At 37.6% G+C, this 12,354-nt stretch overlaps 1 protein-coding gene across 1 annotated transcript in view; it reads right to left on the bottom strand.

The window, feature by feature from the left end:
- The window catches only part of EDNRA (endothelin receptor type A), an 85,731-nt gene that overhangs the window by 21,987 nt on the left and 51,390 nt on the right, over window positions 1-12,354 (bottom strand). The window contains exon 2 of the mRNA XM_007953801.2: window positions 9,170-9,297. Coding sequence (XP_007951992.2) covers window positions 9,170-9,297 — 128 coding nt within the window. The remainder of the gene's footprint in view (window positions 1-9,169; window positions 9,298-12,354) is intronic.

Genomic DNA, 12,354 nt, shown 5'->3' with positions numbered 1-12,354 from the left:
GGCAAACAAATCAATTGCCATGCGGAAGTTTGGGGCAAAATGGTAGCAGGAAGAATTGTAAAGAGAAACCCGGTGCAGTTGATTAAAGATGACAAGTTCTTTGACACTTCCTTAATTGAGTCCTTGAATTTGAACTAGTTTGTGACTGCTTTGACCAATCAAGTACAGCTGGAATGATGGTTTGTCAGTTCAAGGCCTGGCCTTTCAGAGGATAGACAGGTTCTACCTTGGAACCCTGAATCTATCGAAGAGAACATGTTTGGAAACCCGAGATTACCTGGAGAGCGAGGTGCGCTCAGAAAATCACCCTCATGCCTCTTGAATTAGGATAAGCCTTTGCGTATTTCATAGAGCAAGTTAAAGAATTGACATAAGCTTTTGAGTCTGAGATATACAAAGCAAACTTGCCTTAACGATGGATCTTTGCATTTCCCTAGGTATCAAATTACACATCACTTTGAAATGGTTGTTACAGCTTGTCACAGATTGCTTTTAACTTTTTTTTTTCTTTTGTAACCAAACAGCTTTTAACTACAAGTGCATATCTACCTAGGCCACTTCACTAGTCAGAGCCCAGTCATTTTCTATTTTTAATCATTACAGTTAACTTTATGGGAGTCCCTGGGTAGTATAAGTGGCTATCATGCTCTATGGCTAAACAGAATGTAGGAAGTTCAAGTTCACCCAGAGGCACCTTGGAAGAAAGGCCTGGTGATCCACTTCGGAAAAATCAGCCACTGAAAACCCTATGAGCACAGCTTGACTCTGACACTTATGGTTACCATGAGTTGGTGATAACCTGATAGAAACTTTTGTTTTTGATTAACTTTATAAAGAACAGCATTGAATTCCTCTCTCTTATTCAGACCTCTTTCTCTCCTCCCAAACAAACCCAAAGTAAGGTAGAAAACTTGTCACTTAAGACATGTAAGAATACCCATGTTCATTATTTGTAGTGGCTGGTTGTTCGTATATTGTTGGAAAAAGGTCATGCATTTCAGAAGCATATTGCCTTAGTATTGAAAAACTTTCAGTGACAAAGCTGAACAAGGGTCAAAATTTGTTCCTAAATTTCTTCAGCCATTTTTCAAAATTCCTGCTTTACTCTTTTTCTTAAGTAATTTAGGATGTGGCATTAAAAAAATTTAACAAAATAAAAGATTGATTCTCAGAGGAAATTAGTAAAAAGGTGAACTGAGACAATTCAATAGGCAAAATGAACAATGAAACTCATCTATTCTAGGACAGTTATGTGCATTATCTTCTGGTCTATTTCACCTTACTCAGATTAAAAGCTGATAATGACAAAACTAGGTATTTTCTTTGACTCACAGCATTCTATGAACACTGCATAATCAATGAAGTTATCAGGAATTTGTATAGAACATGGATGTGTCCTTTCTCTCTGAAATGAGATATCATTATTATATCTAAAAGACTCCACAGATACTCTTCCTGGGGCATAATTGAATTCAGCTCAGAAAACTAAAGCAAGGATTCACAAACTGTAAATTGTGTTCTAACAAGTTCCAATTTTCCTCTTTGTTTTATCTATTTTTTTAAGAATGCTTTTTTCCTTCTTTTTAGTAGAATATAATGCAACCTAATAAAGATTCAAAGCAAATGGTATCTTATCTTCAGGTATTAAGCATGAATGATACATTCTTTATTGTGAAAGCTTTTGAAATGGAAATGTTGAAATAGATTCTCTACATATAGGTACCAAAGCTTAGAGTCAATAGAGAGTGAAATATAAAAATAATAAAGAAAGATTTTAGGGAACAAAGAATGATGAATTTTCCTTAGGAAGGATAAATCTCTTGGATTAAGGCAGATTTTTTCTGGGAGTGGATTTTAAAATGGTTTTTCTCTTTGGTCTAAAATTGAGACAAAGTCTCAATGAAATAGATTTTTGGCAGTTTTCTTATCTTCTTTTTCATTTAATTAAGAATGACTCATATTGCATTTCCTTCCTTACCTTAGGTATTTAAGAGTAACTATACCAGCAGCACCTTGGAAGAAAGGACTTCTGAAAAAATCAGCCAATGAAAATCCTATGGAGCATAGTTTCCTGTGACACACATGGGGTCCCAGAAATAGAAACTGACTTGATGGCAATTGGTAAACTAGTTACAAAGCTGATAATTTGTGATTAAGTATTAAGTTCATTTTTCTTCATCCTTGGATAGGTGGAGGAGGTCCATGGGTAAGGTGATCCTACACCAGACACAGGAATCTCTGATCTTATCATGGGCCTCCCCTCTTCTTCCTCAACCTTCTATTACATAAGGCCTACACAGGGGATCTACCGGAGAGTCCTTTGAGAGTCCTCCGAGAAAGAAAGAAAGAGTGGAACAGAACAAAGAAAAATTTATTAAGTAGATTTATATGAAATATAAAATGGACCATAATACCATGCTATATAATGCTATTTGCAAAATTCACTCTGAAATTTGTGACAAGAAAGCATATTACAGAGATAAAACATTGCCTATGTTTCTTACCAAACCCAGCAATTTCTTTCTCTTTTGGCTTATCTTTTAATCAATGAGGAGCCCTGGTGGCTCAGTTGTTCAACACTTGGCTACTAACTAGAAGGTTGGCAGTTAGAACCCACTAGCTGCTCCATAGGAGAAAGATGTGACAGTCTTGGAAACACTATGGAGTAGTTCTACTTTGTCTTATAGGGTCACTATGAGTTGGAATTGACTTGACAGCAATGAGTTGTATAATCAATGACGACTCTCTTCTCAGAGGGTTGTCCCATTTGCCTTAAAAACATTTTATTGTTGTATAAGAGCCAAGCATGTTCATTGTCTCGATTATTTTATTTCTCATTATTGTTATATGCTGTTCTTGGACACCTTTGGGGTTTTGTTAGATGTTTCCTCAGAGGTGCAGTTTTCTTTTAGAGTGCTGGGTTCCTTTCTCTTAAAATTAGTTACCATTCTGATTCTTACCTAATAATGGGGGAAAAATTTATTTTTTTGGTGAAACAATTGTTTTCCAAAATTTGGTGGTACCTTTATAAGGGCAACGGTAGGGATGGAAGTAACTCTGGGCTAGGTATGTACATATATTTCTCCATACACAAGTGTCTGTGTTCCTGTTTATATACATATGTGTGCTTGTGTTTTGAAGCTATCTAGCCACAGATAGTTAGTATTAAAGTATAAGAAAGCTGTGCAAAGGAGGAAAATAAAATGTATAGCTTGGCATAAACTAAATAAGGAGAATTGATTAACAGGTGCTAAAAGTAAATAAAACTTTAGATTTTTTTTTTCAGCTCCCAGAAGATTACTACAAAATTCTATCACCTCATCCCAGATATAACTGCTAATAACAATTATCTTATTTCAAGGAATTTTATATTCATATACCTACATATATAAATTGGAGTCCCTGGATGATGAAAAAGATTAGATTAAAATGCTCAGCTGCTAATGAAAAGGCTGGAGGGTCAAATACACCCAAAGATACTCAAGGAAGGTCCTGGCAATCTACGCCTGAACAATCAGCCATTGAAAACACTGAGAAGGACAGTTCTGCTCTGACACACATGGGCCCACCATGAGTTAGGAGTTGACTCACAGGAACTGATACTTACAAACCACACATGACATCCTTATCCATCTCCCTAATATGCAGCAAACAGATTGCTTTCAACTTTCACTGTAAATTATCTTGTAGAGAACATTTTTGTACAATAATTCTCTAACCAAATTTTGGCTAGTTTCCATAGAACAGATCCAAGCATTAGAATTACTAAGTCAAAAGGTGAAGATATTTGTAAATTTTGCTTTCTAAAAGGATATACAAATCTCTACTCCCACCAATACCATTACCAGATACTGAGAAATATGCTTTTTTTAAATTAATATTTCTTTAATACATGAACCTTATTTATATGTCCATTAATCATTTTTCTTACCAAAACCAAACAAGTTTTGGTGCTGTATATATTTATTTATCTCCTTTGTACATTTATTTATGGAGGTTTTAATTACTATTTGTATAGCCTCTTTAAATACCAAGAATATTAACATATTGTAGTTTTGCTTCAACTATCTTTCCTAGCTGATTGCTTTGTTTTTTAATTTTATGAATGTCTGATCAGATGTTTAAAAATGTTATGTCCTTAAATACATTGATCATTTTATTTGGACTTTCTATTATTCCTTTTAAGTTCAGAAGGTCTTCCTTTCCTAGAGATCAAAAGATTTAATTCTATTTTCTCCTTCTTTAGGATTAGAGTTTTTACATGCATGAGTACAATGGTTAAGAATGCTGCCTGTGTATGTTTGGTTACTGGCTCCAATGTTTAGTAACCACATGGCCTTGATTAACCTCTTTGAACTTTAGCTTCCTCATCTGTAAATTGGGGATAATAATAGCACCTCTCACACAAGAGGTTGCTATGAGTCAGAATTGACTCTAGGAAGCTAGTTGGTTATCACAAAATAGTGTTGTAAAGATTAAATACAACAATGTCTATTATTTTTAAAATAGTACCTATGAATTTCTATAAATGATAGTTATTATAAATATTATAATGTATTCAGAATGAGATGAAACTTTAACATGCTTTTTTACCCCTAAATGGCTAAATAGCACTATTGATTGATGAATTTTTCCATTCCTCATTATATTCAAAGTGATTTCAGGCTATAATGCATTCTTGTATACTCCAATGCCTGTTTCTGGTTTTTCCTTCTGATTTGTCAGTACACTCATGTGTTTGTAAGGAGTTCTGGTGGCATAGTGCCTAAGGCATCTGACTGCTAACCAGAAGGTTGGTGGTTCAGACCCATCAGCCACTCTATGGAAGCAAAACTGGGCAATCTACTTCCATAAAAATTTATTGCCTTGGAAACCCAATAGGAGTGGCTATGAATAGGAATTGACTCGATGGCAGTGGATTTTGTTTTGGTGGGTTCACATGTCTGTACCACATTGTTTTAAATATTACAGCTTTACAAGATGAAAAAAAATCCTATAGCTGCAGGACATATTGTTCTTTTTAAAAAAAAGTCATAATTGGTTTCTCATTTCTTCTCCCCATATAGATGTTTTGTTGTGTTGGTGTTGTTTTCATGTGCTGTCGAGTTGGACCCGACTCATAGAGAACCCTCCTTGGGTTTCCGAGGCAGTATCACTACAGAAGTAGATTGCCCCATCTTCCTTCCGAGGAGTGGCTGGTGGGTTTGAACAGCCAGTCTTCTGGTTAGCAGTCAAGTGCCTTAGGCACTACGCTACCAGAGCTCCCATAGGGATCTTAGAGTCATGTTATAATTAAAAAGATATTGTAAATGAGAATTTAACTCTGGTGGCATAGTGCCTAAGGATCGATTAGAAAGCAATGAGTTTTTGGTTTTGTAAATGAGAATACATAGTTACAGCTTCAAATACATAGCTTGACAAATATGAAGAAACTTTTACTTGTATTAGCAATGTAATAGATGCAATTTAAAACTTTAACTTTTAGATAATATGCTACTTTGGATAACAGGAGAGATGATGACACTGGGATGCTGAGAATGGGAACATCAGACTAAGAGTTTATTAGTGAATTGAATCCAGATCATAGATTTTTAGTAATTTTTTTTTTTTTTTTTTTATGAAAATGGCACTAAAGTCTACTATTTAGTGAGGCAGAAATGATAGAGTGGCCACCTACATATGTAAGTGTTTTCACACATGGACCTTAACATTTAGTATGACACAAAAATAACATATATATGCAAAAGACAAAACCCCACCAAACTCACTACCGTCGAATCCATTCCGACTCATAGCGACCTCTCCTCGGGTTTCAGAGGCAGTATCTCTACAGAAGTAGATTGACCAATCTTCCTCCTGAGGAGCGGCTGGTGGGTTTGAATCTCCAGGCTTCTGGTTAGCAGTCAAATGCCTTAGGGACTCCTAAGAACAACTACTGAAAATCCTATTAATCACCCACTCACTACCATAGAGTTCATTCTAAATCGTAGAGACCCCCATTGAGTTATCAAGGCTGTAAATCTTTATAGAAGTAGATTGCCTCATCTTCCTCCCATGGTACAGCTGGTAGGTTTGATCCTCTGACCTCATGGTTAGTAGCCAAATACCTTATCCACCACGCCACATACACAACTAAACTCACTGTCTTCGAGTCAGATCCGACTCATAGTGACTCCTCCTTGGGTTTCTGAGGCAGTACCACTATGGCAGTAGATTACCCCTACTATGCCACATGGGCCATTGCAGTGTAGTAAATTACTTAGTATGGCTTTTCTACCCATAAGTAAACTCAGTGGTGGAATGAGCAACTGAGGAGCTCCTGATTGTAAATGTTATCCACCTGGGTTATTTCTATTGGGCATAGCACAATGCAATGTTATGGGAGGTTCACTCTCAGGTGCTTAGAATTCTGTGGTTATGATTGGTTGGTTTGGCCACTCTGCCAAGCTCAAAAGGAGGCTTCCTAGAGGCAGAACTCTCTCTGACTGCTGGTTTAGGAAGACATGCTGCTGAAAGAGACATGCACTACTGAAAGAGACACATGCTGCTGGGAAAGAGATGCAAGAGACACGCGTTGCTGAGTAAGACACCGAGGGACATGCCCTGCTGGGGGAGAGACTGTGAGAGACTTGGCTGAGAGATGGTGGGCTGAGAGAGAGACTGAGTGTTTTTCCTGAACTTGAATTGTAGCCTGGTGCTTCCCTAATAATCCCCATAATCTGTGAGTTCTGTGTGGCCACTGCAGTGAATTATCGAACCCAGGAGAGAGGTGGTGGGTGCTTTGGGAGGAACGGTTGGAGAAAGGGCTGGAGGGAGGCAGCATGTCTGGCCTTGCAGGAAAGGCCTTGGGCTATTGATGGTGATTCTGTCTTCCTCTTGTGGGATTAGAGGAGGTCAGAACATGTGGCCTCCTTGCCCTTTTTGTAGCCATAGAATTATTTCTGATTTTTTTATTTATTGTCATGTTAAAATGTGTTTAGTATTGCAGTGTTAACATTTTTGTTATCAGCATTACTGCATTTTAAACTACTAATGGAATTATTTTTTGTTTTAATTACAGCAATATATTTATTTTTAATAATACTATTAAACTTTTTGTTTATTTTATGATTTGCAGTTACTATAGAAATACATTTATAACAAGGATAACATTATATTTTTCAACTAACAATGGAATGAGTATTTTTAGGTCTCAGTAACAATTTTATCTCCTATATTAATTATAGGCACTCTGGTAGCGTAGTGCTTAAGGCACTTGACTGCTAACCAGAAGGCTGGTGGTTCAAAGCCACCAGTCACTCTTCGGAAGGAAGGCTGGGCAATCTACTTCCATAGTGATACTGCCTCAGAAACCCAAAGAAGGGTCGCTATGAGTCGCGTCCGACTCTATGGCAAATAACAACATAAAAAACAACATATTAATTATAAACGATAAATAACAGAATATCTGTGAATACTTAAAAGATTCTGTTAAAAAATGGACCTTTTATTTCTATGATGATGGGACTTAGGGACCTTGATAGTGATTGGCAGGATGAGAGAAAGAAAAAATTGAGACATCTTCTAAATCATACATAAGCCAATTAAATGCCAGTTGTGTAAAATTGTATCCAATATAAAAGAGCATCATAGAATGTATTATACAGTTCTTAACCTCATTCTTTGTACATAGGGTCGCTATGAGTCAGAGCAATTTGATAGCACCTAACAACAAGTTGTTGAGTTGGAGAAGGATGCTAAGAGTACCATGGACTGCTAAACCAAAAAAAAAAAAAAACTAAACTCAATGCCCTCAAGTCATTCGACTCATAGCAACCCCTCCTTGGGTTTCCAAGGTGGTATCTCTACAGAAGTAGATTGCCAAATCTTCCTTCTGAGGAGTGGCTGGTGGGTGTGAACCACCAGCCTTCTGGGTAGCAGTCAAATGCCTTTGGCACTATGCCATCAGAGTTCCTATGGACTTCTAAAAGGACTGACAAATCTGTCCTGGAAGAAGTGCAACTGGAATGCACCTTGGAAGTGAGAATGGCCAGACTTCATTGCACCTACTTTGGTCATGTTGTCAGAAGGAACCATTCCCTGGAGAAGGATATCATGCTTGGTAAAGAGGAGGGTCAATGAAAAAGGGGCAGGCCCTCAATAAGATGGATTGACACAGTGGCTGCAACAATGGGTTCAGTTATTGCAGGGATGGAGAGGCTGGGACAAGCCTGGACAGTGTTTTGTTCTGCTGTGCATAGGGTTGCTATGAGTCAGAGATGACTTGACGGCACCTAACAACAACAACAATAACAACCTCATTCTTTATAGTTCCTGCTGTGAAAATTATAACATAAAGAAAACACCATCATGAAACTTAGAAGGACTTTTTTTTTTTTCTTTCTTTCTTCATTCTTCTTTGCTCTGGACGAGGAGAGACCCATCATTGCATCTAGATGGGGGCTGCAAGCTTTTAAGATCCCAGTCACTACTCGCCAAAGTAGGAGGTGGAACAATGTTTTGTGTAGTATGTTATGCCAATTGAGCCGTTGTCGCCTGAGAGTATGGTCCTGAGCCCAGCAGTTCAACTACTCGGTCCCTCTGGGTAAGTGGCTGTGAAGAAGGACTTCTTTAGAAGAAATCTGTTTGAGGAAATTTTTGCAAAGACTTGGGGATACTTGATGGAATTTTCTGATTTGGGTCAAGGGAAGCTTCTGTTGGTGCCCTCTTCTTAAAAATCATGAAACATTTCAGGCATTCAAAAAAGTGTAGAGAGGAACGTAACAGTATCATGTACTCAACACTCAGCAAGTTATCAACCACTGCTAATATTGTTAAAAGGTATCTATTTTCTAATAATAAACTTGCCAGTTGAAAATACAGGAATTACATGTCCTTTGATCTCAGTTGTGCAATTTATTTCATCTAATATGTTAATTTCCCCCTCTGTTGCCATAAGGCTGCCAAATGGCTATTAATTGGCAAAATCTTTGAAGTGCAAATTGCCTGACTCAAGATGACTAATTCTCAGCAAATGTGTAAATCAATTTTAAACAATAGAGGCAAACTCACTAATGTTTTAATTCACTTGAAACTAACATCTGTCCTGGGCACCAACTCTCAAGGCTCCTTTTGAAGAAAGCAAATTTTTCTAAACCCAACAAAAGAATAAATAAAAGAACCACATTACCTGTCGACGCTAAGAGCACAGAGATTGAGGACAGTGATCCCCACTGAGGACTTCTGCAAAAAGGGGAACAGCTTGCAGAGAAATACGCCAAAGTCATTGTGGTCGAAAGGCCAGTGCCCAGCCAGCAGCTGGAAAAAAGGAGACACAGTGGTCAGAAATGGCGGTGCTGGCATGGGATACATGGACACTTTATTTCCAGTCACACTTCTAAACGTCTATGTTTTATTCTTCTGTATACTTTCCTGTACCAAACAGTGTTTCTTTGCTATTCATAAGGTTTTCAGTACATTAGACGACGTGTAGCATTGGGAAAGTCAACTGCGAAGGAACTGTTTCAAGTGCTGAGGAGCAAGGATATCTCATTGAAGACTAAGGTGCTCCTGACACAAGCCATGATATTTCCAATCGCCTGGTATGCATGTGAGAGCTGGACAATGAATAGGGAAGACCGAAGAAAAGTTGATGCTTTTGAGTTGTGGTGCTGGCGGAGAATGCTGAAAGTACCATGGACTGCTAAAAGAACTAACAGATCTGTCCTGGAGGAAGTGCGGCCAGAATGCTCCTTGGAAGCAAGAATGGCCAGACTTCGTCTCACCTATTTTGGTCATGTTGTAAGAAGGGACCATTCCCTGGAGAAGGATGTCATGCTTGGTAGGGTGGAGGGTCGACGAAAGAGGGGGAGGCCTTCAACGGGATGGATTGATACTGTGGTTGCGATGATGGGCTCAAGTATAGCAGGGATTGTGGGGCTGAGGCGGGATCGGGCAGTGTTTCGTTCTGCTGTGCATGGGGTCGCTATGAGTCGGAAACGACTCGACGGCACTTAACAACAACAACAACAAATACTTTCCTGTTATTGGGGTAGAAATGGAGTATAATTGTATTTTTCATAATTTAAAGCCTCAACAATTCCTTGGTCTGGAAATATATTGTAAATTACAAATATAATAACTTTACAAAGAGTAGCAAAAGTTTTGAGTTTTGGGTGACAGCTTAACCAAGAAGCAGTCAGTCATCTTTTAACAATTCTTAATAAACCATGAATAAAGCCAACTCATTTTCAACTAGTGGCACTGGAAAATTATATTATCTTCTGAAGCAACTATAAATGACAGGTTATGGACAATATTGGAAAAATGAAGTGGTTTAGGGTGTATTGATTTTGCCAGTTGGTTAACCTGAACTACCTTTTACTTTGTGCTTAGTGGTTGACTATAGTTCAGCAGATGTTGTATGAGTTACATTTATATAGGCCCAAATTTCATACAGAAAAAAGGGGTTACCATTACCTATTTGTTGCATTTGCAGAAAAATCTATTCTTCAATGATGCCAACTTAAAAATCTTTGTTCAAAGGAAAAGGTGAATACTCTTTAGTAGCTGTGGTAAGTAGCAAGAACATACCAAAAACCAAACCAGACTCACTGCCTTCAAGTCGATTTGACTCATAGCGACCTCTCCTTGGGTTTCCAAGGTGGTATCACTATGGAAGCAGATTGCCCCATCTTCCTTCTGAGGAGTGGCTGGTAGGTTTGAACTGCCAGCCTTCTGGGTAGCAGTCAAACACCTTAGGCACTACCTCACCAGAGCTCCTAGCAAGAACATAGTAACTACTAACATAGCTACTAACAGAACTGTAGCAACTACAATTCCTGGTGAGTTTCTGATATTTATCTAATTAGGTATACTGAGCATGGGCTTCAATAATAGCTCATCTGCCTAAAAGGGTGAGGGCAGTCCATGGTGAACACATGATTGCTTTCCAATAGTTAAGGGAGTATTGATTTCTTTTTTATTTTTTGCTTAGTGCTTTAGTTACTAAAGAATTTAGTTACTAAACTCAATAAGAAACACTATACTACTACTACATTGACCTCTTGTTGTTAGGTGCTGCTGAGTCATCTCTGACTCATAGCAACCCTACACACAACAGAATGAAACACCACCTGGTCCTGTGCCAGCCTCACAATCCTTGCTATACTTGAGCCCATTGTTGCAGCCACTGTGTCAATCCACCTCACTGAGGGTGGATTGATTTAGAGGTGCCTTATTTATTTTTTTAATTTGTATAGTATCATTTTCCATAATAACTCTAAGTTTAAATTTGAATTCTTGTTTTACTATTTCTAAAAGATTACGTGAAGTTTTATGTGAGAATTTATATTTCTAACAAGTTTCATAATCATTATGATTATTAACATAAGTCTATTGAAAGAGTACTTCATAGAACAAAATCAGAACTTACACATTTTGAGAATTCACTAGCATGGGATTTTCTAAAATTTTATTTTCGTGGTGAAGAATGTATACAACTTAGTGTCAGAAGTTCTTTCTTTCTAGTTTCCAAACATATTTTCCCTTTTTTTGGAGTAGTTTTCTAAAAGGACTTTTTCTTCAATCCAAACCTGTCTCTGTTCTCTTCTTTGGTTCACTATAACCAGTCTTGGATGGTGTCTTCTCAGAATTTCCACATAAACTTTTGTCTAAGGACAACCTCAAGGCTGTTCACAGAAACAATGCACTAAGTTTTGACAGTTTCTGTGAAACTAAGAAATAATTTTCCCATTGCTGAGTACTGGTTATTAATGCTTTATGAAAGTAAAGACATAAAACACTAAATATGGGATAAATCACCCTCAATAAGGAAAGGAAAGCTTTAAAACTGCTTTTCTTTATACAATGAGAATTAGGTATTTGTAGTTCTCCATTAAAGACCAGACATGCATTTAAAATGTGTAGAGATTGCTATGGCATAGGCTTTGGAATAATTGAATTGTTGCTGTTGGCTTACTCTCAGAGACAGAGCGTTTTGAAATCCATGCAGATGGGTTTCCCAATTCACACATCCAACGAGGAGAAGAAAACAAAGGCTGTTTCTTGCTTAATAAATCTGATATCCTGTGAAGATCTAAGTGACAAGTGCTATGAAGATGATCCAGAAAAAAACTGCAAGTGGGCATGTATAATTTCAGCCTCTTCCAATTGTAAGTGAATTTTTTCCTTTTTTCAAAGTTCCTTAAATTTTAGGTGTAAAGGAAGGGAAGAAAGGAAAGACTTCATTGAAGAGGTGGGCAAGAAAAAGATCATTCAGTGTCTTTCTTTGGCAATAATATGTCTTTTCTTGTTATTATTTTTTTCCCCGGGGGGGGGGTGAACCCAGTGTCATCAAGTCAGATTCGACTCAAA

This window comes from Orycteropus afer, unplaced genomic scaffold (genome assembly GCF_000298275.1).
Source record: "Orycteropus afer afer isolate SDZICR_OR568_19922 unplaced genomic scaffold, OryAfe1.0 scaffold00415, whole genome shotgun sequence".
Taxonomy (NCBI): Eukaryota; Metazoa; Chordata; class Mammalia; order Tubulidentata; family Orycteropodidae; genus Orycteropus; species Orycteropus afer.
This window is presented reverse-complemented; position numbering and strand designations above follow the sequence as displayed.